Consider the following 21,828-nt stretch of genomic DNA (forward strand, 5'->3'; position numbering starts at 1 on the left):
ACAGATACCTACGTTTTATTTTACTCAAGGATATATCAAAAGTTTAACAAATCACTAATACAGGTTTTTTTTCCCCTACGCTTTATCCTATGCACTTACTTTTGTTTCCCATTTATCATCCTTGGTCTGGGCATCCATGACAATGCTTTGATGACACCCATGGAGAGAATATTTGAATATTTCTTCCTACTCTAAAATTTCATCTTACTGGTAGATAGTCTTCGGTAGTAATTGCTTTTGCTGGACACTATGATGTACCACCCAAATCCTCCTTCAGAAATAAAGAATTTCTAACTCTAGCTGCTGAGGCCAACCACCTCTGAGAATTATCTCAGCTGAAGGAAGCTGATCCACTAGAGGAATGGCCAAACTATCCAGATAAAGAAGAAATACTTTTCAATATCAAAACTTCTACAAAGCTACAGTAATCAGGACAAATGGTACTGGTATAAAGATAGACCAATAGAATAAAGAGCGCAGAAATAAACCTCACATACCTCATCAAACAATTTTTCTACAAGAGTGCCGGGACCATTCAAAGTTGGAAAAGACAGTCTTTTCAAAAAACGTGCCAGGACATCTGGATGGCCACATGCAAAAGATGAGGTTGGGCCTCTTCCTTATACCATCCACAAAAATCAATTCAAAGTGAACCAAAGGTCTTAATATAAAAGTTGAAACTATAAAACTCTCAGGAAAAAACCCAGGTGTAAGTCTTTATGGACTGAGGTTAGGGAGTGGCTTCTTAGGTATAATACCAAATATACAATCAAAGAAAAGATAAATTAATAAGAATTCATCAAAATTAAAAACTTTGTGTTACAAATGATACCATTGAAAAAGTGAAGAAAAAAAAACCAACCCATGAGAAAAAATACTTCTAAATCATATATCTCCTAAAGTACTCATATCAATAATATACAAAGAACTCTTATAATTGAATAATAAAAAGACAAATAATTTAAAAATTGGCAAAGGATTTAAATAAACGCTTCTCCAAAAAAGATATATAAGTGGCCAGTAAGTATATGAAAAGATGTTGAACATCATTCACCAACAGAGAAATGCAAATCAAAACCACAATGACAGACCACTTCATACTCACTAGGAACTCTGTAATCAAAAAGGGAATAACAAAGGTTGGCTGGGATGTAGAGAAATTAGAACTTTCAGCCATTGCTGGTAAAGATGTAAAATGATGCAAACACTTTGGAAAACAATTTTACAGCTCTGCAAAAGTTAAACATGGAGTTACCATATGACCCAGCAATTTCACTCCTAGGTGTATACCCAAGAGAATTGAAAGCATATGTCCATATGACTTACACACAGATATTTACGGCAGCAATTGACATAATAGCCAAAAGTGGAAACAACCCAAATGTCCCTCAAGTGATGAATGAAGAAATAAAATGTGGTATATCCATAAAATCTAATTAGTCAGCCATAAAAAGAAGTAAAAGATACAATCTACAACATAGATGAACCTTGAAAATATTTTGATAAGTGAAAGAATCACAACACAAAAAAAACTCCATAGTATATAATTTCATTTATATGAAATGTCCTGAGTAGGGACTCTTTAGGAAAAAAATTAGATTAGGAATAGTCCAAGGTTTGGGGCAGGAAGGAATGGGAACGATTGCTAATAGGTGTGAGGATGCTATTAGGGATGATGAAAATGTTTTGGAATTAGAACGTGGTAATGATTTCACAACCTTGTGAACATGCTTTTTGCACTGAATTTTACTCTTTAAAAGTATGAATTTTATGACATACCAATGTTTTTTAGAAATCTCACCTCACTATACACCCATTTGAAAGACTAAAGTTTTAAAAAGAAAAATAAAACTGGTAATACTACATACTTACAAGGATGTAGAGCAACTGGAATTCTTAAACTTTGCTGGCGGAAATTCAAAATGGTATAGCCATTTTGGAAATCAGTTTCTTACAGTTAAACCTAGACTTATATGACTCAGTAAACCCACTTCTAAGTATTTATCCTAGAGAAATGAAAACATATGTTCACACAATAATCTGTACATGTGTCTTTATAGCAGTGCTATTCAAAAATACCAGAAACAACCCAAATGTCCTTCACTGGGTGAATATATAAACAAACGGTGGTAAACTCATTCAATAGAACACTACTTAGAAATAAAAAGGAATGAACTATTGATATACACAATAGCATAGATGAATCTCAGATACATTATGCTAAGTGAAAGAAGCCAGACACAAAAAATTTATATACTGTAGTATTACATTTATATGATATTTTTGTTAAGGCAAAATTGTAGGGACCAATAAGTGAATATTTTTAATTAAAATATATTACAAAATTGAAAAAAAATTTACCTACATTCTCTATCAATATTCCAGTTTATCTTTTTACAGAAACTGACAAGCTGAATGTAAAATTCATATGGAAATGCAAGGAAGCCAGAGTAACCAAAACATCTTAAAAAAAAGAATAACTTTGTAAGCCTTGTACTTCATGATTTCAAAACTTACTACAAACCTACAGTAATTAAGACAAGTGGTACTGCATAGGGATAGGTGTATACATCAATGGAATGGAATGAAAGTCTAGAAATAACACACACACACACACACACACACACACACACACACACAGAGTCAGTCAATTTTTAGCAAAGGTGCCAAGACAGTTCAATGAGAAAAGAATCATCTTTTTAACAAATGGTGCTAAGACAACATAGCCACATGCAAAAGGGTGCAGTTAAACTCCTTACTTACTTCAAAATAATTAATATAAAATGGATTATAGAGCTAAATGTGGTAGCCAAAACTATAAAACTCTTAGAAGAAAATGTGTGAGTAAATCTTTATGACCTTTGATTAGATAATGTTCTTAGCTATGACATCAAAAACACAAGTGATGATAGAAAAAATAAATAGGACTACATAAAAATTAAAAACTTTTGTGCTATAAATGAGACCATCAAGAAAGTGAAAAACAACCAACAGAATGGGAGAAAACATATATCTGATAAGGGACTTGTATCCAGAATAAATAAAGAACTCTTACAACTCAATAATAAATAGACAAATAACACAATTTTAAAATAGTTAAATGATTTAAATAGACATTTCTCCAAAGAATATATGGCCAATTTGCACATGAAAAGGTGTTCAACATCAGTCACCTGTGAAATGTATATCAAGACCACAATGACATACCACTTCACACCCCTTGCGATGACTGTAATAAAAAAGACAGATTATAACCAGTGTTGATGAAGATTAAGAGAAATCGAAACCCTCTAACGTTGCTGGTGAGAATGTTACATTGGGCAGCTACTGTGGAAAGCAATTCGGCAGTTTCTCAAAACATCGAACATAGAGTTACCATCAGGCAGAGTGCACCAGATGACAGCCTAGGAAGCGCTTCCCCAGGATCTCTCCTGAGCTTTGCACAAGTCTCACCTTTGTGAGGGCCTCCCTGAGCATCCTGTTTAATACTGCCTGCCCCTCACTCTCATACTGCCCCACCAGATCCCCCTTACCCTGCTCTTCCTTTTCATTTTTCCATAGGCTTCCCATGTCATTTTCTAGCAGTCTACACAATTTTCTTTTTTATAATTTTATTATTTTATTTCCATTTTGTCCCATTAGAATGCAAGTTCTCCAGGATTAGCGTTTCTTCCTTCAGGAACATATTCCAAGTACTTAGAACGGTGCCTGGCATATGTAGGAGCTCAACAAATATTTGTTAAAGTAATAAATGAACTGAGATTAGAGCAGAATAAGACCACCCTTACATTCATAGATTCACTAGAAGGACTCAGGGGGCTCAGCACATCTTTGTACTCACAGCTGAGATTTATTACAGCAGCATAGTAAGGATACACAGCTGGATCATCGGGGGAAAAGACACAGGCAGAGTCTGGAAGAATCCACACACACAGTTCCTTATGCTCTCTCCTTCCCATCGGGGAAGAGCATATAAAAATGTGGCAACACGTGTGATGTTTCTGCCCAAGGAAGCCCTTTAGAGACTCAGCACCCAGGGTTTTTATTGGATACTGATGGCGTAGGCACTCCAAAATTTCAGTCTTGCAAAAGGAAAGCAGGTGTTTAGTATAAACCACGTCATTTTTTAGTCACAGTAAGCCAACGTGTCATTAGGAAAGGTTTTATCTCAGTGTAGAGAACAGTTTACTAGCCAGCTTCCCAGATGCCAGCCACACAGGCCTTCCTAAGATAGTAGTCTCAAGCCTGCTGTGTTTACTCTTTTCTGAACACCAGTTAACGTTAAAATGTGATCCTTAAGTATAACGTGAAGTAAAAGAAAATGTTAGATTTGTGAATGTTTTCTAACATAGTTACTCCTTTATAAAACTGAATGCAATCATTCCTGGGAAAAATACAGACTTTTTCTTGATCTCTGATTCTTTGATCTTTTAAATGTCATATCATTTAAGCTGAGTATAGAGATTTAAATTCTTTTTTCTTTTATCCATTTATAGATCTTGGAATTTCTGGTACCACATCCAAAAAGTAAGTGTTTTGAAATTATCTGGTTTCTTTGTGACAATGTATTTGTACTTATTTGAACTTCAAATATGGTACTCATTTGAGTAATTACTCATTCTCAAGCTAGGTAATTTCAAAATTGGTCTGTATTTCATTCTGGGTTTTTGTTTTGCTGTTATTCTACTGGAAACTCCAAGCCATTGGTTCTGGCAATGAAAAGGAATACTCTATTTCAATCTCCAGGATTGTTACTAAGTTATATCTAGAAATATTGGGGAATTTTGATGTGAATACTTTAATAACTTTAAATTGTAGACTCATTACAATATTCCTAGCTAACAGTGATTTTTTTTAAAGTCTCTCATGGAGGATCAATTTTAAGGAAGGATAGTAAGAATGCTAAACAATATACCCTTTTTTTAGATGCTTATTTCAATGTCTGAAATTGGGATCCATGTTACAAAGATGGTTTTTCACGATCGCTGTAAAGTAGGTTGTAGTCATGATGTAGTTGTGTGAAACTCTCCAAGATCCAGTAAGTGTCATCGTGGATGCATCTTAAATTCAATAAAGTATACGTATACGGTATTTATGATATACTTAGTTGGAATTTTTTGTAACCGGTGAGGAATTCACTTGAATTTTGTGGCATATTTTTCTATTAAAAGTGGTAGAAAATCCCTATTATCATTGAGGTTCAAACTCTAAATTATTTTTCGTCAATGTTTTTAAGCTCTCTTAGATACAATATGGTAAGACTCTTCTATCAATTTTAACCTGTTCTCTTTATTATCATTTGACTCAAACAGACTGCTTCTAGCCTCAAATAAAAGCATCTAAAGAGCCACACACCATTCTTTTCTGATTAGTGTGTTTTTGTGTTTTTGTTTGTTTGTTTGTTTTGCATGCTTGATTTTAGGGGAGATCTTCAGTGGAATGCTGGAGAGAAAAAGTTGACTGGTGGAGCCAACTGGCAGCCAAAAGTAGCCCCAGCGACCTGGTCAGCAAGCGTCCCACCAAGTGCACCTTTGGTATGTAGCCATCAGAGGCCAGGGCAGTGCAGGGACTTTGCCAGTTTCCAGGTGTATAGAGCAGGGTACATTTTGTTTAATTTTGCTGCTGACACTACTTCTTCACCTACATTGAAGAAATTTAAACAAGATTCAATATTTACCAAAATGTAAATTTTATTGACTTTATATTTAATAAAGGTTATGACCTATTTTTTATTTTAATTATTGCAAAATAGTATTTATGCTTCTTGACTTATTAGTTCTATATTTGTACAATGATGGAAATAATTTTTCAAAAGCATTTAATGTAATTGATCATTATCTATATTTTATTACATTTCTTGCCCAAACTTCCCGATTGTCTTAATAAGCAATGAAAACATTTTTTTCTTACCAGAAAGGTTGGGCAGTTTTCTATTGTGTAAGTGAACTTTTGTTTTAAAACCCTATTAATTCTGCTCACCATTTTTAAAAATCAAAACTAACACCATCTTTTCTATAAAATTTAAATAGGTTTTATTTTCTGTTTATTAAATTTCTATTAATATATTAATACCACCGTGCACTCTGTGAAACAGCATATCACTGGAAATGAAAACTAATTAATATTTCGTGAAATTTGCCACCACAAAAAGGATGTTACCAGAATAGCAAAACTTACTATTTTTCTATGTATGCCCCATATTTAGCAAAAGTAGGGTCGTCACTGTTTCCCAAGCTCACGCATAATTTTTCACCTTTGCTTACCACCTTCACCTGTCTAAATCACACCCATCTCAAAAGCTTTCTTGATGCCATCCTCTCCTTGTTACCTGAATTAATGCCTAATCATCACCCACCAATCCCAACCAAATATGCATTGAAGCAAATTAATGTAAATTAGAATAGAAACATTTTAGATAGACTTCATTAACAATATTATGTTCCAGAAATTAATTTAAATATTTGGGTTTTAGAATTTAGGACATATTAAAGAATTTTATAAATAGTAATGTTTTTATATATAAACGGTTCTATAAATAAAAACAAGTTTGAACCAAACCAATCTGAAAAATGCCTTTTGAACCAAAATTTATCACTAAACAGAACTAACAGTATTAATTGAATTACAGTTTATACTATAGTTTCTATAGAAAAATGCATTCTGTGCTCAGACTTGGGTTTTCAACACCCACTTCCTCCAGTAACCCAACCCCAGCCCATGGTGTTAGTAAGAGAGCAGGAAATTCAAGGACTAATAATTTCTACCTTTGGTGAGTTCAAAGTCTGAAGGAACTTAATTTTAAGAAGTGATGTCTAACACATCACAATGAAGAAATTGCCTCTCGTATCTAAGTATTTATCTCTGTAAATCTTTCTTTGCAGTATTTAAAAACAATGCTTGAGAGACCATTTTTGTATTTAGCTGTAAAATAAAAGAGTTCCATTTTAATTTTTATGAAAGATACTTAGTAAAAAAAAAAAAAAAAAATACATTTCTCTATTAAACTAACCTATGCCTAGGACAACCATTTAATTTATTGTCCAAACCAGGTCTCATTTGAGGGTGAAAGGGAGTGTAATTGTTACCCTGGAACCCCAAGCATTTACCTGTGGCCGGTGACCCAGATTGATGTTGAAACCATAAGCAGGTAGCACTCCAGGCGTAGGGGGCCGCATTTCATTCTTAGATACAAAAACGTTTGAGAGTCCCTATCTCCTTGGGGATAGAAGGACAGCGATTCAAAAAATATAAATAAAATCCCTGAAGAAAGAGAAAGGTTTTCTTAGAATTGATCTTATAAATCTATTAATACTACATATTCATATTAAATCTCACATGAAAATGGTATTTTCAAATTAAAGGAATTAATTTTTCTGTTCTGTTCTCTACAAAATCAAAAAGGACTTGTGTGCTATTCTGAGAAGTTTATATTTCAGTGGTATTGCTTTTATCAGCAGGATAACAGTTTTAATTGTTTTTAAAAAGTTAGTTTTCAGAACAGTCAAGGTGATAGCAGAGTCTAAGATGGAATGAAGGGGAGAAGAGAAAGGATGGTGAGAACACTGATATCTGACAGATCAATTGTAAGTTAAAAAAAAATAATGGTTGAGAGCCTGAGGTGAGAGTGAAAAGGAAGACAAGAAAGAAAATTCTCAGGTAGAATTTACACAACTGGGGGTCACTGTGAATGGAGCCACCAAGACAGCGTTTGCCCAGGTTTATGGGAGAGCTTGCTAAATAACGAGGTTGTTAACAAAGAAAGGGAACAAGAGAGAAGCACTTTAAAAATAGTATTAAATTGGAGACTTTCCTTGACCATCACTTCCCCTGAGGTCAAGATTTTAACCTTAGAGTTTCAAGACTTTACCCACATAGGTTAAGAATTTGTCAAATACTTAATTAGCAACTTTTTGCTTCTTCAGGGCAACAAGACAGCCGTTTATCTGACTGGCGGGCACCAGGCATCGTCACTGAGAATGAGATGAATGTTCTCATTTTTTATAACCTCAAAACTCCTTATGTTTATTTATGAGGCAGAAACCTTTAAGTTGTTAGTGTTTAAACTCCAGGAAGTTAAAGACAGCGGGCTTTAGCATGAAGTAGCCACAGCAGATCTGGAAAGAAATTAGAACAGAAATAACTTATAAGGAGGGGAGAGTTACATGTAGTTCTTTTGTTTGTTTTCCGTAACATTTAGGCAACAACATAAAGGCTCTCATAAGCAGAATGATTGTATCAATAAAGATCCAATCTCACTTAGTCTTATATGTGGTCTGTATAAACTTACCACCATTTACTCCGTTTACTGCAAAGCTCTTCTTCCCTAACAAAGCGCTGGCTTTGCTCTACCTCAGAAATCAGTCTGAGAGGCCTCTGGCTTCCCTCCATCCATGGTTCTCATAAAACATCTTTTTCATTTTCCAGTTCCTAAGATGTTTGAGTTCTTTTTCCTAAGAATAGTTAAAAAGAAGAAGAAGAGAGACAGCCGAGACTTGTTCTTCAGAAGCAGCAAAGCAGTGTTTATAAATTTTTCTGGTAATCTGTAGGGGTTTACCTTTGAGTAGGAAATGAAGGGCCAGAAGTGGGGTGAGGATCCTTTTGCTGCCTTTTAAAGTTTTTATCAGCAGACAAGAGCTAAAGTTGCTTTTCTAAATTTGTTTCGAACTTTTCTAAATTGCTGCTTGGACATGCAGCTATAAAATTTTTCAGATCAGAGAACCCCAGTTATATCTAGAAACTTTAACAGGACTTGAATATTTGAAATATGTCTGCTGTCAGGACCCTATCATCGTGGCCATCAATAGCCCCGTGTTTCCAGGGCTACTTATTCCTGTTTTCCAGTGCACATCAGACCTGTTAAGTTTCCATCATACAAACTGAGAAAATACTTGAAATTTGGAATTGTGTGCACTTTGCAGGAGGCCACAGATTTCACAATTCTCTCTCTAAAAATGACTAATCTTTATATGCCTGTAGATAAAATATTCAAGCGAGTGTTGAAAAAGAAAACAATTAGAAGACCTTAGGATAAATAATATTTGGAGAGTAATTATTGAGTTAATCTACCATTTGAGCAAAATGACTAACTTAGAAACTCTGTACATTATTTGACCCATGTATTTGATCAGGAATTTCTATAAACTCATTTTATTTTGATAACTAATAAAAACCTTTCTTCCATATCTTTAAGTCCTAATGATACAGTTCTGGTAAATAATATAATTATTATTGTATAATACAATTCTGATAAATGATGCAACTTCAGTAAATAATACAATTCTGGGTCTGGTGAATAGCTTACCACCTACCTCGTTGAAATGATGAGTAAAGAGTGAATCTGAAATATAATACTTGTAGGGGGAGGAAAATAACTTTCCATCTACCCTTCTCAGTTCTCGGCTGAGATTCCTGTAATAAAAGACACACTAACAAGAGAAAAACGGAAGTTTATTAATCTGTGTACCTCATGTATACATGAGAGATACCCAGGGAAAAATGAGTAACTCCACGAGGTGGCCTAAGCCACCGGGCTACATACCATCTTAAGCTAAAGAAAAAAGAAAGGTGTGGGATGACCAGTTATGGGGAGGTATCAGGAAAAGCAAGGTAAACAAAGGTAAGATTTATTATGCAGATTTAAGTCAGTGCCTTCTCCATTGTTAAGATTCTCATGATTTAGTCATCCTTCTCTTCCTGGTGCAAAACTTGAAACCCTTAAAAATGGAGATTTCCTTGATAAATGTAAATGACCCTTACAAAATTTTAACCTCTCCTTTGTTTTTAGAACTTCACCTGCATCTGCTGTTTCTCAAAGTAATCAACTCGAAATAATGTTTGTGCCAAAGAGGCATATTTGGTGGTGGCATTTCTGCTAGCATTTAGTATTTTCTTTCTTTTTAAAAAACGTTTGAGATAAAACTCTCTATAACATCATTCACCATTTTCACAGTTTTAAAGTGTGCAGTTCAGTGATTTTTAGTATATTTATGATGTTTTAAAACTATCACCATCATCTAATTCCAGAATATCTTCGTAAACCCAATAAGAAGCATGGTCTCTCCCAATTTCTCCTCTCCATATCCTCTAGCATCCAGTAATTTACTCTGTTTCTATGGATATGCCTATTCTGGATATGTAAAGAGAGTCTTATACTATGGAGCCTTTTGTGCCTGGCTTCTTTCACTTAGCATGTTTTATTATGAAAGCAAGGTTCATCTGTGTTGTAGCATGTATCAATACTTAGTTCAGTATTGTGGCTGAATATTTTATTGTTTGGATATGGCACATTCATCAACTGAAGGACATCTCTGTTGTTTACACTTGTTGGCTATTGTGAAAAATACTTGCATATTTGTGTACAAGGTTTTGAGTGAATATGTCCTGAATTCTCTTGGTATATACCTAAGAATGGAATTGCTGGTTCATGTGACTCTCTATTGAGCGTTTTGAGGAACTGCCAAACTTTTTCACAATAGCTACATCATTTTACATTCCTACCAGCAAAGCATAGGGTTTCAATTGTGATTTTGATACACATTTTCCTAATAACTAATGATGTTGAGGATCTTTTTATGCACTGATTAGCCATTTGTACATCTTTTTTTTTTTTTTTGAGAAACATTTATTCACATTCTTTGCACATTTTATAATTGGGCTGTCTTTTTATTGTTGAGCTCTAAGAGAGCTTCATATATTCTGGATATTAGATGCTTATCACATATATGGTTTGCAAATATTTTCTCTCATTCTGGGATTTGTCTTTTCATTTTCTTGATAGTATTCTTTGATACACAAAAATTCTTAATTTTGATAAACTCTAATTTATTTGTTTTTGTTGTTTGTGCTTTTGGTGTCATATTTAAGAAACAATTGCCTAATCCAAGGTTTTAAAGATTGACACCTATGTTTCTTTCTAAGAATTGTACAGTTTTATCTCTTACATTAGATCTTCAACCTATTTTAAGCTCATTTTTATATATGGTATGAGATAGAGGTCCAAATTCATTGTTTTGCGTATGGAAATTCAGTTTTCCCAGAACCATTTATTGAAAAGAGTATTCTTTCTTCAGTCATTGGTCCTGACATTCTTGTCAAAAAACAATTGACCATAGATGTATGGAATTATTTTCAAACTCTTTATTCTGCTGGGTTGATCTATACATCTGTCCTTACGCCAGAACTACACTGTTTTGATTGATGTAGCTTTGTAGTAAGTTTTGAAACCAGGGAGTGCAAGTCCTCCAAATTTGTTCTTCTTTTTCAAGATTGTTTTGGCTATTCTGGGTTCCTTGCATTCCTGTATGGATTTTAGATTCAGATTGTCCATTTTTCCAAGACAAGCAGTTGAAATTTTGATAAGGATCGCACTGAATCTATAAAGCAATTTGGGAAGTATTTCCATTTTAACAATATTAAATCTTCCAATCCATACACACAGATACCTTTCTATTTATCTAGGTCTTCTTTAATTTCTTTCAACAATATTTTATAGTTGTCAGGGTAAAAGTCTTATACTTCTCTTAGTAAATTTATTTCTAAGTATTTTATTATTTTTAAAGTATTATAAATGAAATTGTTTCTGTAATTGCATTTATAGTGTGTCACTAGTATACAGTAAAGTCTACCTCGGTTTTCGTGTATTGATTTTGTATCCTGCACCTTTGCCGAACTTGTTTATTAACTATGACAGTTTTTGTGTATGGAATCCTTAGGGCATTCTAAGGTCATGTCATCTACAAATAGAGATAGTTTTATTTCTTCTTTTTTTATTTTTATTCTCATTCTCCCACCCCCATTCCCCTTTGGCAACCATCAGTTTGTTCTCTATTTCTATGGGTCTGTTTCCATTTTGTTTTATTTATTCATTTGTTTTGTTATTTTTTTTAGAGTCCACATATAAGTGAAAGCAGACATTATTTGTCTTTCTCTTTCTGATAAATTTCACTTAGCATAATACCTTCTAGGTCCATCTATGTTGTCACAAAGGGCAAGATTTCATTTTACTTTATTGCTGAATAATATTCCATTGCATCTATGTATCACATCTTTTTTATCCACTCATCTATTGATGGACATCTAGGTTACTTCCATATCTTGGCTATAACTAGTAAGTGTTTTTATTTTCTTCAGATAAAACCCAGAAGTGGAATTGCTGGATTATATAGCAGCTCTATTTTTAATTTTTCGAGGAATCTTTATACTATTTTCCATAGTTACTGTACTAATTTACAATCCCTCCAACAGTGTATGAGGGTTCCCTTTTCCCCACGTCCTTGTCAGTACTTGTTATTTGTTGATTTATTAATGATAGCTATTATCACAGGTGTGAAGTGATATCACATTTTGTTTTTAATTTGCATTTCCCTGATGATTAGTGAAGTTGAGCACCTTTTCATATATCCGTTGGACATCTGTATGTCCTTATTGATAAAATACCTATTCAAGTCTTCTGCCAATTTCTAATTTCTTCTGCCAATTTTTTGCTGTTATGTTTAATGAGTTCCTTATATATTTTGGATGTCAACCCCTTATCGGACGTATCATTGGCAGATAACTTCTCTCATTCAGTAGGTTGTCTTTTCATTTTGTTGATGGTTTTCTTTACTGTGCAAAAATTTTTTAGTTTGATGTAATCCCATTTGGTTTCTTTTTCTTTTTTTCTTTTTTTCCATTGCCCAAGGAGACATATCCAAAGAGATATTGCTAAGAGTGATGTCAAAAGTTTACTGCTTATGTTTTCTTCTAGGAGTTTTATGGTTTCAGGTCTTACATTTAAGTCTTTAATCTATTTTGAGTTTATTTTTGTGCATGGTGTAAGGAAGTGGTCCAATTTTATTTATTTTTTTTTTTGCATGTATCTGTCCTGTCTTCCCAGCACCACCTATTGAAGAGATCGTCTTTATTGCATGGTGTATCCTTGCCTCCTTTATTGTAGATTGACCATATAAGCATATTTCTTCCTTCCTTTCTTATCTGGATCTTATTTATTTATTTTTCTTACTTAACTCCCTTAACTCCCTTAATGAGAGTTAGGAGAAAGCTTTCAGTCATTCAACATTAAGTACAGTATTAGCCATGGGTTCTTTATAGATGTCCTTTATCAGGTCGAAGAATTTCCCTTCTGTTCCTATTTTGTTGAGTGTTGTTTGTTTGTTTGTTTTGTTATAAAAAGATATTGGGTTTTGTCAAATGCCTTTTCTGCATCTACTGAGATGATCGTGTGGGTTTTTTTTCCATATATTCTATTAATATGATATATTACATTGTTTGAGCTTACCTTTCGTTCCTGGGATAGATCTCACTTGGTTATGGTATATAATTCTTTTAGTATGCTGGATTTAGTATGCTAGTATTTTGTTAAGAATTTTTGCATCAATGTTCATAAAGATATTGATCTGGAGTTTCCTTTTCTTGTAATGTCCTTGTCTGACTTAGGTATCAAGATAATAGTTATCAGGGTAACACTGGCATTGAAATTAGGCAGTGTCCTTTTTTTAGAGACAGCTTAAGAAGGATTAGTATTAATTCTTCCTTATTTATTTAATAGAATTCACCAGTGAGGCCATCTGTTTCTGGGTTTTTCTATGATGGAAGTCTTTTTATTACTGACTCAGTCACTTTACTTGTTGTACATCTATTTAGATTTTCTATTTCTTCTTGAGTCAGTTTTTGTAGTTTGTGCCTTTCTAAGAATTTCACTGTTTTGTCTAGGTTATTTAATGTTTTAGCATGTACTTTCTCATAATATTTCCTTACAATCATTTTTATTTCTCTAAGATTGGGATTAATGTCCCACATTTTTTCTTATTTTGATCATTAAGTTTCTCTCTTCCTTTTCTTTTTAGTTCATCTACTGAAAGTTTGTCTACTGAAAATTTTACTGATCTTTTCAGAGAACCGGTTTCTTCTATTTTCTCTTTTGTTTTTTCATTCTCTATTTCATTTATCTCCACTCTAATGTTTATTATTTACTTCCTCTGCTTACTTTGAGTTTAATTTGTTCTTTTTTTCTAGTTCCTTAAGGTGTGGAATTTTAAGTTATTGATTTGAGATCTTTCTCCTGCGTATGGGCTATATATTCTTTTTTCTTTGTATGCCTCATAATTTTTTGTTGAAACCACGACATTTTGAGTATTATAATGTGGCAACTCAATATCAGATTTTACTCTTTTTGTGGTTGTACTTTTTGCAGTTGTTTGATTTTTTCTTGTTTGTTTATTTGTTTAGTGACCATTTTGAACTAATTCTATAGTCCATGTTCTTTGTCAAATGTAACCACTGAAGTTTCTGTTCCTTTATCTAAGTGGTCAACTAATCAATCATTAGATAGGTACTACTTAAACTCCTAGAACTAAAAATATCTCCTAGCCTTTGCACAGAGGCTCAGAGTGTGTGTTGGGCATGTCTTTAAATTTAACCAGGCAGTTCGCAAGCCTGCTTTAGTGATCACTTACTGCTTGCTCAAAGCCTCAAGATCAGCCAGAGGCCTTCTCAAGTCTTTCCTGAGCATGTGCACAGCCCTGGGAATGTGCATGGCCTTCTGAATTCCCAGGGGTATGTCTGAGCTTTTCAAACCCTAAATCCCCAAAGCATCTCATTTTCCAATCTTTCCTCCCAAGCTCTTTGTTTAGTCTACTCTTTGCCCTGACTGTTATCCATTGCTTCAGACAGCAACAACTAAAACATTTACCTGTAAATATTTTCCACAAATGGTTTCAGGTAACAACTTTAGCACTAGGTGCACTCCCAGTTTGGTGAGCCTTTTGAGCCAGTCTTTCCAGGTAGCCACCCAGACAAGACAAAACAAGTAATAAATAGTCCCTCTGGTACTATTACTGGGAATGTGCGCTGTTATTTTCAAGACTACAGCTAAGCTGAAAAACAGTGGCTGGAACTAGGGTAAGTTAAAATGCCTCAAAGCTCACTATTCTTACCAAGATTTGGCTGATTTTATTGAAGAACTATTTTCTAGGTTGCTGAAAGCTATTACTTAATTTTCAGAGTTCCAAATGGTTAATTATGAGTTGTGCCTATTTTTCCATTATTTTTATGGAAAAATAAGGGCTGTTCCTTATTTAACCATTTTTGCTGACATCACTGTAATATTTTCTTTTTTAATTTAGGACTTTGCTCTAATGATTAACTTAAATTTAAGGCATTGCAATGGGGTTAATTTTAAATATAAGGGAACTATTACGGGGTTTTGGTGTCTGACTGAAAACTATTAGACTTATACCCAAAACGAGATATGTGTGCTATACTGTGTGCATTCTTTTAAATGCATTCTAAAACTGAGAATTAATTTTGGCCATTGTATAAATGTACATGAGTCAAAAGTCAGAAAGAAGCAAGTATAACTCAGAAAAGAATAATTTTTAAATGGGGGGGATGGTGAAAACCAAACATTGAAAATGTAAATGAAAGCACATTCCTCAAATGTCTAACCCACTACCTCCCAGAGGATAAAATGACAGAATAAAGACAAGCTTAGAGAAATTTGACTCATTTATAGTGAGAGTAGGGGAGAGATATATAAGGTGGTAGAAAGGAAATCCAGCGCTGTGGGTAATCGCATGGCAGTGAGCCCAAATAGCACTACAATAGTGACCATCAAGTTAGTAACTTTGTTTATATAATTGGCATGGTGCTAGAGCCATTTTTAAATTTAAAATTGAAATTTGAGATTTCTTTACATATCCACACATACCTAAGGGGCATGCATTTTAAAATTATATTGTGTCATTTTTAAATTATGTTGGCTCTTTTTCTTTGTTATTGTTTTGTGTGTGTGTGTGTGTGTATATTTTGTGTTTTTTATGGTAGCAAGGAACTGTACCTCCGACCAGTTCAGTTCCTCCTGTTGCCGGGGCCCCATCTGTTGGACAACCGGGAGCAGGATTTGGAATGGTGAGTGACGACCTATGCTAAAAATTGTAATTGACATTTCTAAGGCCTTTGCTAAATTCCAGATTAACAAATACTCCTGTAGAGTATAATTCTTCCCAAACTGCAGTAAAGTAAAACTTAAAAAGTTAAGTCATCTGCTTTAGACATTGGTAGTCTACACATGACGTGATAAAGTTTCATATAAAATACTTAAGATTATTTCCATCAGAGTGATATCGATAGTACATTATTATGTTGTTTTTTAGAGTAATATCTATCAAACATATTCATATCTCAGTCATCAAAAGCACTTCTTAATCACTATACGAGAACTTTTCACTTATCACTTTAATCACCAGCAAATTTTAGGGCCATCTTCCATAAAGAAACAAGTTTTTATTGCTTCAAAAGTTATGTTTACAGAAGACAAATAAACAACAATAAAGCCTGGTTGGGATGAGGATGCCGTGTGGCCAGCCAGGCTTATACCACACCTCAGTGATTGTCTGCCACTTGGCAGCCTCATAGCACCCATTGTTCAAAATTATAGAATTTACTTTCTCATGGACCTAGATTCCTCAAAAACTTTCAGAAGCATATGAAAGACATAAATGTCGGGGCATTGCCACAGTGGATTCCATTCATGCTGTGAACCACTTTTCTTTTTTCAGCCTCCTGCTGGGACGGGCATGCCCATGATGCCTCAGCAGCCAGTCATGTTTGCACAGCCCATGATGAGGCCACCCTTTGGAGCTGCAGCTGTACCTGGCACACAGGTCAGTTTCTTATATGTCCACAAAATAATGACAGTAATTTATAAGTATGAAACTGTCATGCGGAAAACTGTTTAAAAGTGTTTTTATTTAATTTAATCCTCATATCTGTTGCTTCAGAAGTAAAAGGAACATGGAAGACAGATTAGGAATAGTGTGAGGTTTGGAGGAAAATTAGGAATAGTGTGAGGTTTGGAGGAAAATGGCAGAAATAACTAACTGTTCTAAGGTCCTTTTATTCCTCTCTACTTAATTCAGAATTGTTCCTGAGAATAACTGGCATTTAAAGTATCTATGCATTTATTCCAGAAAAATGAGTTCTTCTGATCTATAGTTTTATTATGTGTTCCCAGAGTTAACCACATTCAGCCTGTCAAGTTTGCTTAAGACTTGTGACACTAACTGCAATGAGTTTGCAAAACTGCAGAGTCTGAGGGAGCAGTCCCCATAAGATTACCCTTACTTTATAGACACCAGCCACACGTTTAGGAGTCCCATGGGCCACCCTCACTTCACATCAGCTGTCTACAAATTTGAGGGTTCCCAGGACCACTCTCAGATTAGACAACTCTTTAGAATGACTCTCAGAACTCAGGAAAGCGTTAACTTGACAACTACGGTTTTATTATAGTGATAGGATACAAATTAGATCCAGCCAGAAGAAGAGATACATAGGGCGAATTCTGGGAGGGTTCCAAGCATGAAGCTTCTTTGTCCCCAGGGACGTGTTACCTACCTGTCGTCAGTGTGTGACAATATGCATGCAATATCGCCAATGCCGAAAGTGTACCTGAGCTTCAGTGTGCCGAGTTTTTATTGAAGTTTCATTGTATAGGAATGATTGATTGAATTATTGCCAATGTGATCGAACTCAATCTCCAGCCTCTGTCCCTCTCTGCAGTCAGGCAGATATCATGTGGCCTGAGAACCCATCTCTCTAATCACATGATTGGTCTTTGTGTCATGGCTTGCCCCCACTCTAAGTTATCTTGTTAGCATAAAATATCAGGTTTGCTTTCAAGAAGCCACTCTGAATAACAAAGATATTCCTATCATTTGAGAAATTCCAGCAGTTTAGGACAAAGGATCCAAGACAAAGGTCAAACTTCTCTTTAGATGAGGCCAAATTTCTTACCATACGGTGTGCTACCTTCATTTACAGAGATGCTAAAATATATATACTTTGCTGAACTGTAAAACAAAAAAAAAATACATGTTTTTGCTGCTAATAGTGATAGTCATGCTAATGATAGTCATGTGTCAACCATCCTTGATTCATTGCCTGGCCAGGGTGGAACCAAAGAGATTTCACCATGAGAAGTTGACTTGGATAGAATCAGAACACCAAGTTATAACTTTGGAAACACCATGCTCAGAAAACCAAAACAAATAACTCAAATACATTTTAACTATATCACTAAATGGTTTACTTCTATATTTTTAGCTTACCAAATGAGTATTTATATTGTCTTATCCATATGATTCCTGCTGTGTACTTTCTGAGTGTACATTAATCTCCTTTGCTTCTTTGAATCATCTCTAAATCCATTCTTTAGCTCTTCCCGAAATTTGCTTTCAACTTCTTTACTTTAACGTTTTAACCCCTCAAAAGCCACAGTGACCAGGAGAGGGAATGGTAGGTATTCAAAGAGATAAATTTAGGATGTGAGAAATCCTGGCCTTTGATGATACCATAACCAAAGCACTGTCTTCATGAGAAATTTTCCATTCTGCTCTGAGACTAATGAACCCTGCCTTGAGTTGTTTGTGGGGAGAGTAAAGAAAGTATGGGGTATAATAGTTGGAGTTATATTTAGTACAGATATATTTAAATTCTAAGAAAGATCTCAGTTATCACGAGTATTTCCTTGATGGTTGATATATCCATGAGTATTTACCACCTTTTTGAAAAAAGGAAAGATTTTTCTATGTTTATGAACTTGGAAGAATGTTACCGAGATTTTTTAAATCCTTTTGTATTTGGCATGCTGAAAACTTTAGAAATAAATTAATATACTTTTATTATTTAAGGTAATTCTCTTGAATAATGCCAGTGTTACATAACATCAATTTATTTACTTAACTCAAATGAAAATGAAAAATAGATATGATGAAAACAGAGTGCTTTAATCATTTCATCGAATTTATAGTAATTTAGGCAATGTTATGCCATATTTTTATAATTTTTAGATCATATATCCTAAATCAGAGAAGAAGCATAGCTGATTATACTAGATAATAAAACAAACATAACTTCGTAGCTTCGAAAAACAAAACAGCTTTTCATTACTAACACCTGGAGTATTCCATTATTCCTCGCATTTTGTTGTCATCTCATCTTATTAACTATGAACCAGTCTTTGAGTTTCTTATCTTCCAAACAAGTTCAACCCTTATACTTCTTTTTTTTCTGATCTTTCTATGAAGTATGAATCAAGTTTTAAAAATGAGAATTTGATAGGTTCTTCAATCATCAGTAGTTTCTGGACATAAGAACAAATCTGAAAATTCTTACTTCTGGAGCTCTGTTTTCTGAACCAGTAAAAACATACATCTCTGCCCCACAATCCCAGATTATTGAGAATTCCATCATGTCACAAGCATAGGAGATTAATTAGACTCAAAGGATAAATGTCAGTTATTACTCTGTGTAGATTACATGACCTTTCTCAAGGCTTTGTACCCTAACATTCCTGCAAAAGCCTATTCCTAGAATTTATTTCTGTCACATGATGAGATAATTTAGGCATTAATTAAATGGACACAAGGTAAATCAATTCTTTGTTGCTTTTGCTGCAATTTGGTATGATTCTTTCCCGTAGTATTTAATAATTAGCCTTTCTTGCAAGCTAGACAGGCAATATTGTAATTTAATGACATTCACAACTAGGAAACTGTTTGCTCATCTGAAACAGATAGTGCCCCAAACTTGACAGGCTTTCACTTAAAATACTTTATATGAAATCACAGTACATTTAGCCAATTATATTAAGTAATTTCTTGGGTGGCTTTCTGAAAACTTTCCATTTTTCCTTCAAACTCACTCTCACTAGAAGAAAATTCATTTAAATTTCTTTATTAGTTTAGTAGTACTAATAACTCAAAGTCAAAATGCTTTTGTATAGAAAAATTTATTGTTTTATTTACTATATATTCATAATATCTTTACGTGACTAGTCTTTCACATCTTCTCTAACTCATGTCCATGTTGTTCTACCAGAGTCCTCAAATTTTACTTTGGCTGCATCTGTGGTCAGAGAATTTCAAGAAAGCCAAGGATCATTAGAAGTCTATTTTACAAATCCAGAATTAAATACAACACTGTGACTAAGTAGAACAAAGTAGATTTTGTAAACCTTTAGCCATCTAATCTTCTGCATGTTAGTTTTCTGTGGTATGTTCTCTGTCTAATGCTCATCTATCTGTTTGCTTTCTGTTTCTGCTCTCTTGGGCTGGCTTTCCCCCATTAGCTTTCTCCAAGCCCTACACCTGCCACTCAGAGTCCCAAGAAACCTCCAGCAAAGGACCCATTAGCGGATCTTAACATCAAGGATTTCTTGTAAACAATTTAAGGTATCTAATATTGAGCTTTTCCTGCGGGCTTGTAATAATGACCTATGCAATGCTTAGCTATTTCAGGTATGATATTTGTACTTCTGTGTTTTGAATACATGTAAATAACAATAATAATAAAAATAATTTGAGTATTTATACTTTTTAAATTGATATTAAAAGCTATCAATGAATTTTTTTTATCTTAATTTATAAAACAAAGAGGTAGAGAAACCTCCAAATTGTCCTTACACTAGAAAGTACAGAGATTATACTGATGAAGCAAAAAGTTGCCCAGGCTACTTGGTAAGTTAGAAAATTGCCACTTTACACAATGACTGGAATTTATAGAAAGGTAACATTTAAATATTGTATTTAGAAAGCATCTAAGAATATATTAGGCTATATATTGTATTTTTATTTTTTTATCCTTTTTTGGCCTCATCAAATAAAGCTTAGGTTATTACCCTTCGCTTTTCTGCATTTAAGCAGAACTTTAAATTTTAACATTCTATTTTTAAATTCCAATATAATTTATGAAATGATTAACAGTGAACTTATGAAAGGAAACTGATGAAGGAAAAGGTTTACTGTTAACCCAGCACCTAACACAGTGGGTAGGTTCTCAACAAATACTTGCTGAATGTGGATGAACAGTAATGCTGCTTTTCACTTACACAGTATTTTTCCTATCCACTTCTCAGTCATTAACTTCTCTGATCATCCCTGTAAGAGACCAAATACTGTGCGATAAACTAGCCAGATACTTGGTCTTCATTTCACAGCTAAAGGGACTGATCCTTGGCGTTGAGTGATTAGACCAAGGTCGCAGGAAGAGCAGTAAGAGCGTCAAAGTTTTTGGACCGCTGTCCAGTGTTATTTTTATTATACATCTGTAGCTATTTGTTTTTAAAATTTCTCTCATGCATACTAAGATTTTTTGAATTCTTGCTTTATGATTTTTTTTTCTCGTACAAGATTAACAATTTGTCATTTTAAGACTGACATCTCAGCCAAGTAATTGCGCCTTGTGCTTAATTTTTATATCCCACTTTGGGTTGGAGTGCACTGATATAGGCATAAGTAAGACAATGAGCACTTATTTTAGCAATTTATGTTTGAGGAGTGACCAAGGACACTGCATAGAGTAACCTTTTATCTGCCACTTATTCAGTAAATATTATACTCATCATATGCCAGGAATGCTGATAAGGACCCAAAACAGACCCTGAGACAATCCCTGTCTGTTTCAAAGATTCACACTTGAGAAGGAGACACACACTATTTTGTGAAGAAAGGTTACCCACAGGGCTTAGCCTTAAGACCTCAGGAAAGGTTTCTTGGCAGAGATGACTGTTGAAGGTTGGATTAGCCAAGGAGATAAGTGGGTAGTAGAGTAAGTGAGGGCGTTGAATCAGGAATATCTCCCTCCTCTTCCATTCCGTCATTGTTCAACTGTCTGGTGACTCATTAAACACCATAACTAAAAAAAATAAAATAAGATAATGATGATGATGGTGGTGATAATAATAATAATAATAAAAGTCACTGGTATTTCTTTTTTTTTTTCACTGCCCTTTTATAAAGGTTAGCTGTTCTTAATTGAAACTGAATCCTT

The 21,828-nt window shown here is 34.2% G+C and overlaps 1 protein-coding gene across 19 annotated transcripts in view; it reads left to right on the forward strand.

Moving 5' to 3' along the window:
- Positions 1–21,828, forward strand: part of SNAP91 (synaptosome associated protein 91) — a 139,089-nt gene that overhangs the window by 105,256 nt on the left and 12,005 nt on the right. For 13 of the 19 annotated variants that reach the window (XM_023533421.1, XM_023533420.1, XM_023533418.1 and 10 more), the window contains 6 exons: positions 4,497–4,527; positions 5,423–5,534; positions 5,914–5,937; positions 15,823–15,906; positions 16,557–16,661; positions 20,129–20,231. In XM_023533421.1, the coding sequence (XP_023389189.1) occupies positions 4,497–4,527; positions 5,423–5,534; positions 5,914–5,937; positions 15,823–15,906; positions 16,557–16,661; positions 20,129–20,221 (449 nt within the window). In that variant the 3' untranslated portion in view covers positions 20,222–20,231. Of the gene's footprint in view, positions 1–4,496; positions 4,528–5,422; positions 5,535–5,913; positions 5,938–12,874; positions 13,200–15,822; positions 15,907–16,556; positions 16,662–20,128; positions 20,376–21,828 lie in introns of those variants that run through there. The other 6 variants (XM_023533434.1, XM_023533423.1, XM_023533416.1 and 3 more) reach the window with 5 other exon arrangements.

This window comes from Pteropus vampyrus, unplaced genomic scaffold, assembly GCF_000151845.1.
Source record: "Pteropus vampyrus isolate Shadow unplaced genomic scaffold, Pvam_2.0 Scaffold102, whole genome shotgun sequence".
Lineage (NCBI taxonomy): Eukaryota > Metazoa > Chordata > Mammalia > Chiroptera > Pteropodidae > Pteropus > Pteropus vampyrus.